General features: G+C 44.1%; 1 protein-coding gene across 1 annotated transcript in view; it reads right to left on the reverse strand.

The window, feature by feature from the left end:
- Nucleotides 1-1,467: 1,467 nt before the first annotated feature.
- The window catches only part of LOC142369067 (actin-binding protein WASF3), a 44,044-nt gene continuing 26,227 nt past the window's right edge, over nt 1,468-19,284 (reverse strand). Inside the window, 11 exon segments of the mRNA XM_075451305.1 lie at nt 1,468-2,751; nt 2,989-3,288; nt 3,291-3,406; nt 3,532-3,763; nt 3,766-3,833; nt 5,135-5,268; nt 6,881-6,925; nt 7,463-7,531; nt 9,797-9,914; nt 10,027-10,180; nt 17,227-17,361. Coding sequence (XP_075307420.1) covers nt 2,594-2,751; nt 2,989-3,288; nt 3,291-3,406; nt 3,532-3,763; nt 3,766-3,833; nt 5,135-5,268; nt 6,881-6,925; nt 7,463-7,531; nt 9,797-9,914; nt 10,027-10,180; nt 17,227-17,361 — 1,529 coding nt within the window. The 3' untranslated portion in view covers nt 1,468-2,593.

A 19,284-nucleotide genomic window follows, 5' to 3' on the forward strand; every position in this document is an offset into this window, starting at 1 on the left:
CAAATTGTGTCATCCAGTCCTTAATCCAGATGTGATTTGTATTCTACAACCGAGTGCAGCTGCTGAGTGAGCCCTACCCTCAACTATTGTGTTTAACTACAACGACAAAATATCGACTTTTGAGCCCTATCCGAAAACTGTGGTGTCAACTGTAATAAATCGACACGATAAAATCCTCAAACCTGTGGGACAACTAAGCTCGGAAACAGTCGCAGATATGTGGCACACGCCTAGTCTCTGGTCTCTAATTGTTTCTTTTTGTCATTCTCATCAGTTCAGTGAATGTCTGGTAGAGACACATTTACATATAAAAGGTTGAACTAGGTCAGATTTTAAGCCAAAAAAAAAACATTTAAATCAGAAGCAGGCTCTAAATAACTTCAGCATAAGCAGAGCTTCACATTGAGAGAAAACTGGGCTACACAGCTGGAAAAAGACTGTATGTCGAGTACTTCAGGGAATATGTCTTTAGGTCATTTAATACATAAAAACAGAAGAACCATATTGAAAGTTTGCTCGAGAAGTAAATCTAAAAATCACCTGGAACAGTATCCGTGAACAAGTTTAGCTGCGGCGTCACAAAATGCACACGTTAAACTCCACTCCCCATAATGCTTTGCCATCACGGTAAATTCTGGCTATAGAAGTAGAAGAAAAAACAGTCTACAAAATGAATTGTCGCTTGTGATCGAAAACGGAAACAAAGAGGGAAATGTAATAGACTTTTTTTGCCTTTGGCTGGAGATTAGACTTTAAATTTGGGTTAATCCCAAAATAAAAGTTGGGCTCATCTTTTGATTGTGGCTCCTCTGACACAGTTTGACCTCCTTCATCCGGCACTTCCCCTAAAAAAAAAACTAAAAAACAACAAAAAAAAAAAACATCCAAAAAGCAAAGTGAACAACTCACTGCAGCACATTAAAAAAAAGAAAAAAAAAAAAGGTAAAGCACATCATATAAAAACGCCACAGTCCAATCAATTCATACCGAGGATTAGCCAAACCTAAACTGAAAAGAGATAAGAGATTATATACTGTATATTACTGTTGCAAGTCTCTTACACTTATGTATTTATAGTTCACAAAGCCTCTGCAGAGAGCAGTGCTGACCCAGGGTCGCAGAGAGCGAGCGAACTCTGGCCACTGGCTCAGGATGATGAGCTTTATGAGTGCGGCAGTCGTTTGCGGTTAGGTGCGAAAGCGCTTGTAGAAGATCACGGCACACAGTCACAGCCTGAAATGTTGAAGCTTCGAGTTAGGAATGACTACAAAATATAAAGAATCATTTAAGGAAGAAGGGGAAAAAAAAAAAAAAAGGACAAACTAATGTCATAAAAGCTCATTGGCTTGCTTCGATGTTGATGCGGTGATATGGAGGCGAGCTAAACCTCAACAAGGCTGGTGGTGCATGTTTCCCCCGAGCCAGCTTAATTCTGGGTGGGCGGGGGGGGGGGGGGGGGGGGGGGGGGGTCTTTCATCACGGTTTCATTAAACTATCTCTATGGGAGAAATATAGTAGAACACAATCTAAACTGACACTGACTTTTGGGAGTTTGGCTCTCCAATCACTTACCAGAAGCTTTAACAGGATTTCTCACTTGTTCTACCTCGTGTCCACTGACTCTGGCAAACACACTTCTGACTTTATTCTTCATATTCAAATGGAGCTACCGACAGAATAAGCTCCGGTGACTTCAAACTTGAAAATAATCGAATTATTTCAAGCTTTCAAGCCTGTTTCGATATCTATCTCTAATTTTTCAAGTCTCTTTAAGAACCATTTCGTTAGCTTACGGTGGCCGTGCCGCTACAGTGAGCCAGCGTGCTAGATAAGCATGCACAGCAGCCAGAGGACACAACGCAGAGAGCGTTGCGGTTGATTCTGTTGTCTTATGTTGGTCACATGATCAGTTCCACCAAACTCCCAAAAGGTCGGCGCTGCTGAATGACGGTTGTGCGTGTCTCAAAAACAGGCACAGCCGGGAAAAAGCACAGTAATCTGCTAATAAGCTGTCGTTTTCCCTGATTATCTTGACTTGTTTTCGCAAATTCTTTTCCAACATTTGGCTGATAGGTTAAAATTGCACTATTATTAGCCTTTCTTGTGCTATACCATGTGTTTTGTAAACACATTACCCCCTTTACTCGCTAGGGGCCCGCCTACTTACAGCTCCAGAGCCTGTAATATTGCTAATAATTACCACTCGAATGTGTGGGAAGAGGGAAGTTTGGCGCATTTGCTCCACAGTGTTTGTTGTTAGGCTGTGGTAATGAAAAGGGTTTGTTTGTTGTGTCATGCACCCTGGGAGGTGAAGCACAAAAAAACCTCTGGGGTTTCACTTCAAGAATAGATGTCGTCAGGGGCAACCATGCAACGTCTTGTTGCGCCGTCTTCAAAGAGGCCGCAACGGGCAACTATGTGCGTGAATGTATGTATGACTGATTTCCGGTGAACTTTCCAGTTAAAATGGACCAGATCCCTTCATTTTAAGCTCAGTGTCGAATCTCTTCCCCCTTACCCTCTCTCTCAACTCCACCCACCACACCCTCTATCTCCATCTCGTTCATTTTTCCCCCTTCTTCTTCTTCTTCTTTCAGTCAGACCACTCATTCTCGTCGAGCTCGGAGTCGTCGTCAGACTCGCTGTACTCCACCGCGATACGACGGGAGAGGATGGTGGCCACGTCGTTGCCGACGGGCTCCCGCTTGGCCTCCTGCTCCCTCTGCTCCTGCACTTTTCTCAGCTGGATACCTGAAAGGGAGCAAGGAAGGAGACTGTCAAGTGTTATGTCTGCTGACTTCCTCTTCCTTAGTGGACGGTGGGTAGGTGTTTTTGGTGCCATTTGGAAACTTGGATTATTCGTGTGCGTAAAGATTCTTGGGAGTGGCTTTTAATACCATAAAAGGATTGATGAAAAAGTAATAAAAAGTAGAAAAATCCGCGTTTAGGTGTCTCTGACCATGTTAACCTTCCCTCACACACACTTACCTCTACGTATGGCGGCCAGCAGGTCGGAGCGTGCGTCGCTCATCGGGATCATCCCCAGCATGGTGGACTTCCTCGCCGAGGATGCCGCGTCCACGGCCGTCTGCAGCACGGCGCCATGTGAGGGGGACGGGTGGGCCAGGTGTCCCGCAGGCGCTCCGGGAGGTGGGGGCGGAGGGGCAGCCGGGGGTGCGCCCGAAGGTGGGTGGGCGGGTGAGGGCACGTAGTTGGCCGGCGGGGGAGGAGGGGAGGGGGGAGTAGGGGCGGGAGAGGGCGGAGGAGGTCGGGGGGAGAGCGGAGGGCGGCGGCGGAGGGTGGGGCTGTGGCAGAGTCGAAGGCGGTCTGCGCGGAGGGGATGGTTGGGGGAGGTGGAGGAGGGGCTGGAGGGATGTAGTACTCTGGGATGGTGGAGGGCTGGCTGCTGGAGGTGGAGACAAAACAGGGATGGAAACATTTTTTTACAAAACACGAACTGAGCCAGGCACAGTTAACTACCCCCTAAAATTATCTGTACGCCATTTCTAAATGTTAAATTATCCAGCCTACCCGTGTCCGGCCCGGTAGTCTTTAACTGACTGTTGCCTCGGCCCGTTAACCGTGGGATCTCCTCCAGCCTGGACCCCGTGTCCGGATGGAGTCCTGCCTAAAGAGGCCACGTGCCGCCCTGCCCCCGCCGCCGAACCCGCTCCTGGGGGCTGGTTGGCCGGCCTGAGGCCCCGATCCAGCGACTGGGTCTGGACTGCGGCGCTGAGGTGTTCCCTGCCGTGATGGTCACCGGGTGGGTGGCAATAGGGGCCTGGTTGGAGGGATGGTTGGGGCTGGCTGGGTAGGAGTCAGACGCCATAGATCTGGTGGACAGAATGTTAGCGGGTGTGAGGCTGAAGAGTGTGTTCAGAGCAGAGTAACACTGAATATTTACTGTGGAGATAAATACATTAAAAAGAGGGCTGGGCGAGTTAACTCGTTATTATCACGTTAACTCGTTAATTATTTAACGCCGATAAATATTTTATTGCGCATTAACGCAGTTTTTTACATTTTATTTAAACAAACAAACAAACAAAAAAATGTGGGGCTTTTGTGTCTTTAATGGATAGGAAAGTTCAGAGAGACAGGAAGCAGGGGGCAGAGAGAGGGGGAATGACACGCAGCACAGGGCCGTCCGATGCGGAACTCAAACCAGGGCCAGCTGCAGCGAGGACTATAGCCTCTGTACATGGGGCGTCTGCTCAACCCACTACACCACGGACCACCCCTGTTTTATTATTTATTTATTTTGTAAAAGTCTGTTGCTCACAGGCTTTTATTTTGTAAAAGTCTGTTGCTGTCTGCTGCGGAACCTGAAAAGAAAGTAATCGGCGGATCCACCAAACATGGAGAAGGGTACGGAACTTTTACTCGGCCATTTTCATTTTAAAGTTCTTCCAGACGGCGGAGTCGACAGAACCAAAGTCATCTGTGAACACTGCCAAGTTGAATTGTCTTCTCAGCGTAGTAGTTCCAGTCTAAAATATCACTTAAAGGCAAAACACACAACTGATAGCAGCAAGTCATTAAAGGAAACAGACAGTGGAGCGAGGCTTCTACATAAAAACTACAGAAAGATGCTGATGTTAAAAGTGTGTTTGCACAACAAATGTTATGGCACTTTCATTCATATGGCAGCACATTTAAAATAAAACTAAATGCTAAAAGCTACACACTACTTTTGATTCATTTTTGGATTTTGCGTACAAATGCGATTAATCGTGATTAATCAGGGAAATCATGTGATTAATTAGATTAAAAATTTTAATCGTTGCCCAGCCCTAATTAAAAATCAACCTGATGTCCTACTTATATGACATCCACACGTTCTTGTTTTGTATTATTTCCAGTACCCCGGCTTTGCTGCTACAAACTTTCCTCCACAGTTTGTTCCTATTCATTCTTACAGAAGTAGGATGTCAAACTGTAAAATCCACAGAAAATACGAATGACTTTCTCCAGAAGAGGGCAGCACAGACCTTTGAACAACAGAAGCAGTCTGCTGCAGCTTAAATCTCTATAGTTTACAGTTAGCGTATTAAATGTGTGTAACTGCAATACTTTATAACTTCCCAACGCAGAAAAGGCCCCCGTGGGTAGGAGTGTGTGTGTGGGTCTGTACCTGCTATCAGGGGACAGGGAGCCCTCAGAGGACATGCCATGGTAAGGAGACGGGGTGAGCTTGGCATCCGGTCTGAACTCCTTGTCGTAGGCCAGGACGTTCCACTCCTGACGCCTGTTACGAGCCTTACGCACCTTCAAGAATGAAACCAGCGGAAAGATAAGAGAGGAAGGTCTCACCGTGGTGGTTTTTTTCACCATAAAAAGCTCGACACACTCAGCTTTTTGTTGGTTCTATTAACACCCCAAGCAGCAACCCACCCCTACAAAAAACCCCGATTACTAATGTGCAGAGGTGGGTAGTAACGAGTTACATTTACTTGAGTAAGTTTTTGAAAACATTATACTTCAAGGAGTAGTTTTAAATACTATACTTTACTTGAGTAGATTTGTGCAGCAGAAACTGTCCTCTTACTCCGCTACATTAGGCTACAATGAGCTGGTTACTTTTCTTCTTACCTCTTTGGTATTCTACGCCTCATTATTTTTATCCCCCCGCGTACGCCTCATTTTAATGTTTTATTTTGACAGAGAGAGAGACTTCCGCCAAAGGCTCTACCACCTGACTGTGTTTCACCAATCAAACGTAGCCGTGCAGTCTGGTCACGTGACCATACTCAATCTCAGCGGCGGGACGGGTTAGCTTTACAATTTACAGTCGGAGCAAACAAACAAAGAAATAGATGAAAAATGTCAACAATCAGCCTCATACTGAAAGCATGTTTACCTTACAAAAAGTGCGAAACAGCAGCTACAATATGTGTCTTCTGTGTCAACCAAAACAAACAGACATTTCAGTATTCAGAAACTCAACGTCTAACTTGATCACACATGTAGCGGTAAGTCCCCCCCCCCCCCCCCCCCCCAAATTAAAGCCAGTTTAGTAAAGAACAAATTTCAAAGCTTCCTCGACTAACTGAATATTTGATATGCGACTAAATGTAAGTGCCACTGTGCACCCAGAAAAGACTAAAGTAGTGATAAAATACAAAATACAAAGACAACTTTACTCCCCTCAAGCTGATTGGACATCATGAACAACTACATACCACAGCGACTGATGAAGGACTTACAAAGTCCAATCTAAATGTCTAAGATCGTAGATGTTCCGGTCAGATCAGAGGTTGTAACCATTGTGATTCATGTTCTGAGCTTGGCTTATAATCTTCTCTTCTTATGTTTAGGTCCCCATAAGGAACTGGATTTGCTTTACTTTTATCAAGAAGAATGCAGTTGTTTATTTAATCGTTATTTTGAACTATTGAAGCTCAACATACAGAATTACTAACGTTCCGAATACCTGAAACGAAACAGACAAAAGCTTTTTACACATTTCAAAGCTGTAAAGCTCCTGATAGCTTTGCTGTGGGTTACCGTGCTGTCAGTGTTTTATGCCGGAGCGTTTTTTATGTTCATTCAGTCTTTAGAGAGAGGCGGTGACTTATCATTCTCATTTTTTCTTTTCTTCTACATTCCGGCACTGCTGCCGGCGACAACTTATGTGAATGAAAATCCCTGAAATGTGTTTTTTATTATGAAAAACCGGGAAAAAAAGGCTGCAACCCGCTCATGTCCGTGTGCAGGCTGCCAATCCTGCCAAGGTAACTCAAATGAATGCGATTACTTTGGCGGGAATATGTGGAAGCTCACTCAATCGCTTCGATGTAGCGTTACATCTGTGTCACCCCGGAGGACAAGCCATTTGTCATAAGATGAGAAATAATTAGGCGAGTAAATCATCACTGACCTTCTTCACTTCTCGGCTCGGGTCTTCGACCTGCTTCTGCTGCTCCTAGGAGACACAGACGGACAGCCAAGGAGAGGAAGTGGGTCATTGATTATTGACTACTGATTATATTCCCTTCTGCAGAGGGAATACACACTGGACCCCATCACCAGCTTATGTCACCGTGGGGTATAACCACACACACACACACGAATTAGCCGGTCAGTACTGGGCGACACGGACACTGGCACATGGTGGGCGACAGATCCAAAACTGGTGAGAACACAAAACAGCAACCAAACCGAACACAGGGGAGGGATGGAGGGAGGATGGGGTGGCAAGCTGACGTGACACAACACACACAAACACAAACAGAAGGGGGTGTGTGCGTGTTCAGTTTGTCTTTTATCATCAATTCAATCTCTTTTTGTGTTTAAATGTCCGTGTTTCCCTCCGTGTTCCTCTATGCGTGTGTCTTACATCCTCTACGACAAATGAGTGTGTTATGTGTTGGTGGTGTGCGGGGTGGGGGTGTGGGGTGGGGGTGGGGGTTGGGGGAGTGAGGGGCAGGATGGGGCAGGTTAGGGGTCGGGGTTTTCTTACAGAGATGGACAGGGGGCTCCTGGGTGGGGCCTGTCTGGAGTGGGGCCTGTCAGGGTGGGCCGGACAGCCCTATGGAAACATGGGAAAAAGACAAGCTGGTGCGTTAGACTGAGCAGAGGAAGAGGAGGGAGGGAGCGGCCGAGTATCTCCCTAAAGCAGGCAGCTATAGGTAAATTAAAAACATGACAGAGGAAGCCCTAAGGGGAAAAAAAAGGGAAGTGATGGATAAGCCCGCCTCCAACAGCTTCTTCTGGAATTCAAACCCATTATTATTTCCCCCCACCTCAAATGACGACTTAAAGGATGTTGGCTCTAAGGGTATTTTCATTCTGCAAAGATTCCAGGTAAAAGGGCGGGAACAGAAAAACACGTGAGCAGCATTAAATTCAACAGAAACACTGACGAAGAGCAGCGAACGCATACAGCAGCAGTTGCTCAGAGAAGACATGCGGTGGACTTTGGATCAAAGGGAAACGCGACTGAACGTGACCTCGGAAATATTCAGTTCTCTGCGTCTGTCGTTTGGCTTCAGCTGACTGGTCGGGCCGGTTTCCCTGGCGATAAAAAATAGCGACTCCTGTGCGCAAACTTTTTTTTCTTTTTTTTTTTTTCCCACCAGGAAGTCCAACGGAAATGAAGTACGGATAAAATACGTCTTTGGCAAGCGAGCCTTGAAGCAGATGAGTTCTAGTTTCTTTCGCCCCGCACACTGCAGTGTCAGCTAAGTCAACAGCGGGTGGCAGGTCGTGTACTGCAGGACGCACCGCTGAAAGAAAAAAAAAAGAAAAAAGAAGTGCTAGTAGGTTGTCAACCGAGGCTAGAAATGCTAACAGTCCTTCTCCACTGCTGCTGCACAGCTGAAGCAATAGATGATCCATGGAGTGGCTGTGTTAGCGTGTTCATATCAACCAATGAGAACGGGACGCCGCCGCGAATTGTCGTCCAGATAGAGACAGAGCGGGCGATTTTATAAGGGGTCGGCGAGATCGCTGGACGGAGCGACATCACTCGCTGCATGTCAGGACAGGCTGAATGAAAAGTACGCATTCTAATCACTTTTTCATCAATCGCTCGCTCGCGTTCAGTCAGGATGACGTGTAACAGAGATGGGGAATCAAGTCACTGTGACTTGGACTCAAGTCGACTCGAGTCGCTGTTTTGATGACTTGTGACTTGACAAAAAATAAAAGACTTGAGGACTCGACTCGGACTTGGAAGTTAAAGACTCGGCACTTGACTTGAGACACGATGACTTGAATGACTTGAGTGTTAAGCATCTAGCATAACTTCGAACTTTGTTCGTCATTTGAAGATCCATTCTGACCAGTAAGTGCTTGTCAAATTAGCTAATATTATCCTGATAGCCTAGTTGGTGGTTAGCTAACGTTAGCTTGATATGATACGGGGTGGACAGGTTGGACACATTGGCCAATGATGTTTACTGACAGTTACTTATATATTTGTCTTTTCACTTTTATTAAGATCAGATTCTGCAGGTAAAATTGCAATAATAAGGTGACTTGACTTTGACTTGACCAAGAAAAAATTACTTGGGACTTACTTGAGACTTGCACATGTGTGACTTGGTCCCATCTCTGAGGTGTAAGGTTTAAATGACTTGCAGATAAGTGTGTTCAGTGTCCAAACTGCACATTTGATAATGGTGAAAGAAAACCAAACATTAGGCCACTGAATACGAAACTACTAAATCAAACCGATTGAATACATTGCACCGACGCTGTTCTTCATAGCACACGTTCTGACTTCTTCAAAGTAGCAAATGTTCCATAGAAGATTACAACATAATCACATGACTCAGAGATTATGACGGTCATTGCTTGCCCTGCTGTGACCATCAGACCACCTACAACAACAAACAAACATACCAGAGCGTTCACCATGTGAAAGTGACATCTCTGAATATGCCAACATCACCTCGATGGTCCCGTTTCGCCGCGGCGATGAACTTGCATTAAGTGTTTTTTTTTAAAAGCCGCAATTCTCCTTTGATCGCATCTTTGTCGTTTAGCAACGATCCTCCCCGACTGCTGCTGTATGAAACAACCAAAATGCACAACAAAGCGAAGCTAAATGGCGAGCCAAGTAAAAAAAAAAATAGGAATGCATCAACTGAAATAGCAGCATAAAAATGACACGAACTGGGCGGGAGAAAACATATCGGCAAATCAAAGCAAGGATGAGTTTCTTTTGCTTTTCTGTCACGCCGTCTTCTGCAGTTGCACACGCACGCATGCACGCACCAACCCATCTGTTAGCGGCCACAAATACACCGTCACACGCTCCACCAGCACACGGCAGGGGGCAGACACAGACCTTCTGTCGCCTCTTCTCCTTGCGCTTGTCCTCGGTGGCCTGCAGCATCTTCTCCTTCCACAGGTTGAAGAAGTAGGAGGGGTCGGTGTAGAACTTCAGCGCGTCTTTCTTGTCGTCCCTGCCCGGGAGGAGACGGTTGACCAAAGAAGAAGAAGAAACAAAAAAACAAAGGTTAATCCCAATCAGAGAGGGACATTTCCAACAGCAGACGGACTGGAATTGTCGCTGACCTGTAGGGGCTGAGAATGTTGAGCGGTGGAGGCTTGTCGCAGCGGTGGTACATCTCCACAACCGGGTTGGGCACAGAAGTCCTGGACACTACCTGCTGGTCCTGTATTGTGCTGCTCTTAAAGGCCTTTCTCATGTTGATATCCTGCAGGGAGACTGGAAGCAAAACAAAAGTCTTACATAAAAATCAAACAGTGAACAACTTGATAAGCAGTGAAAATGAGACGAATCCCATACTGTCTATACTTTGTCGCATTTGTCTCCATAATTTCCTCTGAAACAGCTGTTCCATGCCTTCAAGTAGCAGCGGATTAGCAGCTAAATCCCACATTTAGGGCTCGGCCCGCTGCCCTCTGGATGCAGAGCTGCTAAGTTAACCGTCATGAATTAAGTCGGAATTTTGGGGGAATTGAAGGGAGGCGGCGGCGTAATGGCTTGTTAGTGCTCTCGGATGACATTAACCGAGCTGATCTAATCAGACCACGGCTGTTGAAGGACCAACAAATTCTGGCCACGATTTGACGAAACGACTCGAGAGAAAAAAAACAGAAAGCCGGACAGTGTTTTGTAGATTTACATAAAGTACATAAATAATTTGCACTTGTAGACAAGTTTCAAAATTAGATAAAAAGGACTTGGTAGAGTTACCACTCTGGTTCTTAATATATTTGTAGATATAGATATATGTATATATCCCATGTAGATATAGATATATATAGATGGGAATTTGTTATATATATCTATATCTACAAATATATATACATATTTATATATATATTATAACAAATTCCCATCTATATATATCTATATCTGCATATAGATATAGATATCTATATGTATTTCTATACATATATGAGTGTGTGTGAGCTTGTAAGTCTCCATAAAAACATAAAAACACTACACATAAAGAGAACTCGTTAGAGTTACCACTCTGGTTCTTAATATATATATATATATATATATATAAAAAAACATATAATATATATATAACAAATATATAACATATATATATATATATATATATATATATATATATATATATATATCTATATATTTGTGGTAACTCTACCGAGTTCTCTTTATGTGTAGTGTGGGAATTTGTTATTCCCATCTATATATATCTATATCTACATATAGATATAGATATATATATATATATATATATATATATGTATTTATATACATATATATGTGTGTGTGTGAGCTTGCAAGTCTCCATAAAAACACTACACATGCAAACAGATTAATAGATGGTAGCGTCTGCACTTTGACACAAACACAGATATGAATGCAGGCTCCAGGAAGGTGATAATAGGACGACAGGGGCAGATTAGTCTTGGAGCTCGTTGCATCAGCTTAGCAGGGATGTGACGCACACATAACACACACGAATCAAGCTGCTGCATCAATAACAGCCGACTACCAGTGTTGCGGTTTGCGTGCATTCCAGGGGAAGAGATAACAGAAAACTACAGCGTGCATGTGTGTTAGTCACTTAACCGTGTGACCGATTTAAGGCAAAGCTATTAAGGATCTACCAGATGGCAAAATACACACGCTACGCATACTCACACGCATTCACATTAGTGTGCTTCATTCGAGCATACGATAAGGTTAAACCATGCCACTGGGATAATGGGATAATTGCCACAGACTGGTGTTGAACCTGCAACCTCTAAAGTCCGAGTCACTAAAACTAAACACTAGCCCATTCCTTCTAGCTAATCATCTAACCGGGGCTAAGATATAAATCCTCGTAGACACGGATTCCTCTTTCTTTTGTCCAGATCTTGGCAGCATGGACTGCAGGACACAACGTGCGCTCACCGGCCACTTTGTCAGGTACACCTTGCTAGCAAAAGGTTGGACCCCCTTTTGCCTTCAGAACTGCCGTAATTCTTCGTGGCATGCTTTCAACAAGGTGTTGGAAACATTCCTCAGAGATTTTGGTCCATACTGACATGATAGCATCCCGCAGTTGCTGCAGATTTGTCGGCTGCACGTCTATCAGTGTGTGGATGCAAAACAATTTCCTCCAGCTAAACTCAGAAAAAACTGAAATCATTGTCTGTGGCCCACAGAAACAAAGAGAAAGTGTCATCAGTCACCTTGAGACTCTCTCTCTAAAACCTAATAATCAATTCAGAAATCTCGGGGTAATATTGGACTCAGACCTGAACTTTAACAGCCAGATTAAATCTGTAACATCAGCAGCTTTTTACCACCTAAAAAACATTGCCAGAATCAAAGGAATAGTGTCTAAACCAGACTTAGAGAGACTGATCCATGCGTTTGTCTCCAGCAGGTTAGACTACTGTAATGGCCTGCTCACTGGGCTCTCTAAACGGGCTGTAAGACAGCTGCAGTACATCCAGAACGCTGCTGCTCGAGTCCTGACTAGAACCAGGAAATACGACCATATTAGTCCAGTGCTCAGGTCTCTGCACTGGCTTCCTGTCGCTCAGAGAATAGACTTTAAAACAGCTCTGCTTGTGTACAAGTCTCCTCGTGGTCTAGCACCAAAGTACATCTCTGACATGTTCGAGCCATATGAACCAACTCGGGCTCTGAGAACCTCAGGGAGGGGTCTCCTGCTGGTTCCCAGAGTCAGGACTAAACAAGGTGAGGCTGCGTTTCAGTTTTATGCTCCTAAAATCTGGAACAGTCTTCCAGAAGATGTGAGACAGGCCTCAACTCTGACCATGTTTAAATCCAGGCTGAAAACAGTTCTATTTAGCTGTGCATATGACACCTGGAAGTATTTTATCTGCACTCTCCACTTTTAAATGAATGAATGAATGATTATTTTTTATGTTTTTTTTTGGAATGATTTTATTGCCTTCTTGTGATTTTATGTAGCTGTGAAGCACTTTGAATTGCCTTGTGTAGGAATTGTGCTCTACAAATAAAATTGCCTTGCCTTGCCTATGATGCGAATCTCCCGTTCCACCACATCCAGAAGGTGCTCTATTGGATTGAGATCTGGTGACTGGGGAGGCCATTGGAGTACAGTGAACTCATTGTCAGTGCTTATTTGAGTTACTGTTGCCTTCCTTTCATCTCGAACCAGTCTGCCCATTCTCCTCTGACCCCTCACATCAACAAGGCCTTTTTGTCCACCCAACTGCTGCTCACTGGATATTTTCTCTTTTTCAGACCATTCCCTGTGCGTGAAAATCCCAGTAGCTCAGCAGTTTCTGAAATACTCAGACCAGCCCGTCTGGCACAGACAACCATGCTACGTTCATTCTGATGCTCGGTTTGAACTTCAGCAAGTTGACTTGACCACCTCTACATGCCTAAATGCATTGAGTTGCGGCCATGCGATTGGCTGATTAGCCATTTGTGTTAACAAGCAATTGAACAGGTGTACCTAATAAAGTGGCTGGTGCTTGTAGTCTTATGCTGCTGCAATTATACTGTGTGAACACAAAACCGTGTAACCTGCTCCTCCAGTACCAGTGTCACACTTTGAAAGTATTGTGTAATATGGTGTTGCTTCCCATTGCCCATGTTTCCAAATACTTGCCAAAGGACAAAATGGATTCTCGCATGCATTGATTTAACATTCAGCCAAATGATTTAGAGGCACACATAGTCCAGCTGTTAGCTTCTCTGATGAGGAAGTTAAAGGTTCCAGGTTGAAGATTAACATCTGCAAACTGCATTTGACTTTTTAAGAGTAGCACACGCACCAGGTAAATGGCTAAAGCAATTTCAAGATGGAAAAAAATCCAAAATGTCACATAATGGAGCACTCAGGAAATACTGAACATAATAGGGAAAGGAGGGAAAAAAGCCAAAAAAAAAGCCAAAAGTTATTCAGAAATGACAAAAACAAATTCAAAATGGCAAAAGCAATGGAAAAATATCAATAGGACAATGGTAAAAAGTCTGAATTAATTAATTAAATTACAAAAAAAAGGTTATACTTCCACCATCATTTATTCTTTTTGTTCATCTTTATTTCCCATATTTATTTGTCCAATGGTTCTCCTTAATATTTGCTCTTCCATCTTCTTCATTATTCTTTTTTCATTGTGGCGCCCCTTACATTCCACAGACTGCAAAGACACTAAAAAAACCCAGAAAGATAAAAATGAAGGGTGACTGGATGTTAATCCCTCTGTGTCCGAGAGTGTTTGTGTAACTTTGCAGTCGGGGTACCCTCCTGCCTGCTTGCCGTTTGATCATTCCTTCCTAAGCTTCCATCCCTGCAGCTACTCGGATAATCCACAGAAACCAACAGCGAATGCAACTTTCATTCAGACACATCTTCAAAGAGACCTCAAGCTCTCAGAATCGGTTCTTTTTTTCTTTTCGGCCAACTCAGTGCCTTCGGACCATGCGCATTCTTTCTCCTCATCCTTTCAAGTCAACCGGATTTGGAAATGAGTCTTCCTTTCCACACGTCAACGTGCTTGCAAACATGTTAATTACAACTAATAACCAGACTAATGTGATCAACGGGAGATTAACGAAGCTCTGCAGTGGCCTAAGAGCCACATTTACATGCGTTTGAGTTTACATAGACTTTGGAGCAGAGATTAAACTCACAGCCTACTGGGGGAAAAAAAAGTACTTGCAAGCAAAGCTCTGCAAATGCATTTAAAAAGAAAGAAGATAATAATGCTCTGAAACAAACTTGGCAATTAGAAATTCTAGTTCATGCGGATTATCTCATTTCAAGGCAGTGGGATTAACTTTCCACTTATTTTTGCTCTTCTTTACCAGCTCAATCTTTGTTTCAAACACTTTAGAAAACAAAAAGGCTGAACAAGTAACAACAGTGCTAGCATAAACTGTAAGTGGCTGGCAGGCACAGTTAATGGAGGGCAGTGTTCACAGGATGCTGTTCTCGTGACGCGATGTGTCTTCACGTTTTACTCTGAGCATTTTCTCCAGAAAATCTGAAATCTGCCAGTGCAATCAGTACATTCCAACCTGCTTCCACCAAAGTCTTGGCTCAAGTTGACTTTTGTTGGAAACAAATGGTGTTCCATTTCCTCCCGAATCTTAAATCTGCCATACAGTACACATGTTTGTGTGGCTGGTTCTCTAGGCAGCTGTGTTATGAAGTTTAACCTGAATGTGATTAAAATGAAACATTTAAAATAATAACTTATTACATAATGCCCAGATTAAAGTAATGTGCTTGCGCCTTTCAATTTCCCTCCTCTCCTCTCTTCAGATACAACATTTTTTGCCCTTTCCATTTTCTGTTTCTCCTCTAAGTGTGGCTCTTTCTCTCTCATCCACCTTCCCTCTTTTTTCCATGCTCCTTCTTTCTCCCTTCCTTTATGTACAAACTTTCCTCTCTTTCTACGGTCGCTAACTCCCTTTCGTTTGTTCTTTAGCCACTCTTCCTGTCTGAAAAAAAAGAAAGAAATGGACCCAATGAACTGAGAAGCAGGATGAGAAAGATGGAGTGAGAGGATGTGAGACGAGAGAGAAAACAGAGGAGTAAAAGATGAAAGAACAAAAGTGCGGAGGAAACTGAAGGATAGAGGAATGAGGTTTGTGCGTAGGAAGAGGAGGAGGCAAGGAGATGAAAGAGTGTGAGCAGGTGAGGAGGAGGAGTGAGAGAGGAATGGAAAGATAAGACGAAGGACTGCTGAGCTTTTCCTTTTCATCCCAGTCTGTGCTGTTCTGACGCTGACTGTCTGAGGCCGCTGTGCTGCAGAATGACTAGGCAGAATCGGAGGGGAGGGAAAGAAAGAGAAAAGGAGGAATGAGGAGCAGGGGGGAAACTAGAGTGGGGAAAAAGAGGGGAGAAGCACAAGAAATAAAAGAAAACTGAAACCGAATGAAGAGAGAGGTGAGAAAACAGGAAGGAAAGAGTGAGGGTGGAAGGAAGGAACAATAAACTGCCAATGAGCAACCGCCCTGCCCGTGTGTGTGTGTGTGTGTGTGTGTGTGTGTGTGAGAGAGGCCTATCAATTACTACATTAAGAAAATTGACCTTCAGAGACAGTAAAAAGCTTAATGATGGAGATTCTGACTCATACAACAACCAACCGCAAGCGCACGCAGCTACTTACTAACACAAGAGTAATAGCCTTCCAGAGAATCATAGGAGAGTTTTTACTCTGTCAGTGTGTTCACTGAAACACTTAGACGGTAGGGAAACACACACAGAAGGGTAAGACTGACGGACTTCATTTGAAAGAGTGTAACATGTTGATGACACACACAGTGTTTGTTTTAACGTCTTTGTCAAGAGTCTAAATGACTCAATGTATTCCCACATCCTCATACATTTAGCTCGACAACTATGTGTTCCCTTCATATGAGGCCAAACAAAGTCTTCATTACAGTAGATTTAGTCCATTTATTGGCTTCTTTGATGGTGTGTCAGAATCACACTAAGTGACCCTAAAACATGTAAAACCTTTAAAGCTTTCTTTCTAACGGCCAGCAGGGGGCAGAAGTGTTGCAAAAAAAAAAAATGTCTCTGAGTTTATGATCACAAATTTGAGTATGGAGTCTTATTAAAATAATTTAAATGTACTTTACAGTGAGAATACTTCGTGACTGAGAAGTTGCTATCACATAAGCGGCTTACTGTCCTTCACTTTGCGGGTGAAGTTCAATTTCAAGAAAAAAAAACACCGACAGCCAAATGCCGAAGCTGAACTAACCATTGGCTGCTGTCACAATGGCTTTTATTACGCCTCATGTGGAAAAGGTCCTCACATTCAACAAATGTCCTCGCAAACAAAACTTGAAATTTAACTCAGTCCCCATACATGCAAAAGTACACACACACACACGCACACACACACACGCACACACACACACACACACACACACATATATAACAAACACAAAATAAATAAGCCTCTTCTTATCAGTGACTCATCAACATACCCATTAAAATGCAACAGGGTTGTTACTCGGAAAAGACAAAAACACACTGACGCAGAAAAATGTGCACACAATAAAAGGAAGCAAACACAAAACGCCAGTAATAATTAAGGAGTGCATTATATAAATAGTTGCACACATGCTCAATCGCACCGGTGGACACAGAAACGGGGCCTGCTGTCCAACAACACATTGCATAAGCCACAAAAAAAACATAAAAGACAAACACCTGAGCGCTTAGGTAACAACCATCATAATCCTGCGGAAGAGAGGACCTCTTCGGGGTCACACGCAGGGACACGCACGCAAAGAACAAATGCAAAAAAACCACACACCTTCCTCCACTGTGGAGTCGAGCTGAGTGACTTTTACTGCCAGCTGGTCCACTCTCTCCTGCAGGCTGCTCATCCTCAGGTAGAAGCTGTTGGCTTCATTAAACAGTTCTCCAAAAATGTCCTCTGCGTGGCGACCTGGATCAAAAAAAAAAACACACACACAGTAAAGACCGACACTGAATTGTGCTTCTCTGTGATGTGACCGGGTACATTCACTGGAAAAAATCCCCAATTCTGTTGAAAAAAAGAAGCAAATGATGCCATTAGCCGCTTTCGGACAGACCGTTCTAAGAAAGTAGTTATCAGAACTACCCTCCTCGAATTTCGTTCTGATAACTATCCTTCCCCAGCGGAACTGTTTCAGTCTGCATTCGCACATGAGTCGGGACCTGATAGGGACTGATGCGCCGCGCGCAGCCGTCTGCTTCAGTGACGTGTTAGCCGTTAGCCGTTTAGCGCTACATTCAAACACAAAACAAAACGGTAAAAGTAAGGAGAGTAGAAAAAACACCACACAGAAGCTAATATGGAGAGCGGGGAGGCCACTGTGTTCATGGTCTGAATGATGGTGATATTAATCATGGACAATCACATCAGGCGTCTAACATCGAGGCTGGAAGAGCTCACAGAGAGTCAGGAGATACTTTTTTATTTCATGAAGGAAGAAAGGAGAGCAGAGCGCTGCAGACAAATGAGACCAGTGTAAGTTTAACTTATTATACACCCACCGGTTGTGTCTGTGTCATATGAGGAGACATTTCAGCCGTGATAGCATGACATGGGGCGTAGCTACCAACCACCACACACCTCCGTCAGATTAGTTCTATAGAACTATGAAAAGACCCGACCTCGGAGAAGGAGCTAAATAGTTATAGGAACTAAGGGAGATAGCCCCGAGTTCCTGTGTGTCCGAACACGGGAGAAAACGGCCCCGTGGATTAAAAGGTTATTAGAACTGCCAAAGGTTCCTACAGTCCGAAAGCGGCTATTGTTCCAGAGAAACTGTAGGAGCGCATTCACACCAGGTTTTTCTGTTCATTCAGCATCATGAAAATGATGAAACTGTAACATCTACAGCTGTTCCTGATTGGAGATCACGAATGTGATTGAAAATTGAGTCGTTTGGGGCGGTCTGTGGCGTAGTGGGTACAGCAGACGCCCCATGTACAGAGCCTATAGTCCTCGTGCAGCTGGCCCCAGTTCAAATCCCGCATCGGACGGCCCTTTCTGTGTGTTATTCCCCCTCTCTCTGCCCCTTGCTTCCTGTCTCTCTTCACTGTCCTATATAATAAAGGCATAAAAAGCCCCCAAAAATAATTTAAAAAGAAAATTGAGTCGTTTTGCTCTTAATGTGCATGTTAAGTGCCAACAGAAAGCAGCCATCACAGGTGTAGAGAGTCTGTGCCAATTTGTGTACAAGTATGACAGGCACGAGGCCAATATATGGTGAGTAGTAGATGTTATTTTGAGCAGGATGCCAGCAGGTCACCAGCACAGGGAAAAGAAGTGGTGCATAACTGTAAGGATGATGTCTGTCTAGTGTTTAATATTATCTCTTCTGTATTAATTAACGATCCAAAAGGAGAATGTAGTCCAAAATAGTGCAATACGCCTGGAACGAGACAGAAAAAACAAAAAGAGCCAATGAAACAGAGAGATGGAGGTCAGTCGATGCGGTCTCCCCCCTCCTCCTCCACCTACCGTCTGTCCCAGCAGGACGGGCCGACTCCTGCTGTGCACCTGTCTGACTGACTGCTTAAAAGGACTTTTCTGTCTGCGTGAGAGCATTGGCTGAAAGAGGCACGGCTATCCAAAACACATATACCTGACAAGCAGAAATGCAAGGCCTGCCTCAATAAAACCACATCGCAATGCACACACATGTAAACACCCATCAGCCACGCAAATCTCCATGTCTCTAGATGTTTTCTGCTGTCTTGTTGCCACCGCTCAGCCCACGCCATGACAGATGGAGCAGAGGCAGAGCCCTCACTCATCCACAGTGAGCTGTCACTGAATTTCATTTGGCCACTAACTGTTTAGCTTACTTGAATAGCC

The sequence above is a fragment of the Odontesthes bonariensis genome, chromosome 19 (genome assembly GCF_027942865.1).
Source record: "Odontesthes bonariensis isolate fOdoBon6 chromosome 19, fOdoBon6.hap1, whole genome shotgun sequence".
In the NCBI taxonomy this organism is placed as follows: domain Eukaryota; kingdom Metazoa; phylum Chordata; class Actinopteri; order Atheriniformes; family Atherinopsidae; genus Odontesthes; species Odontesthes bonariensis.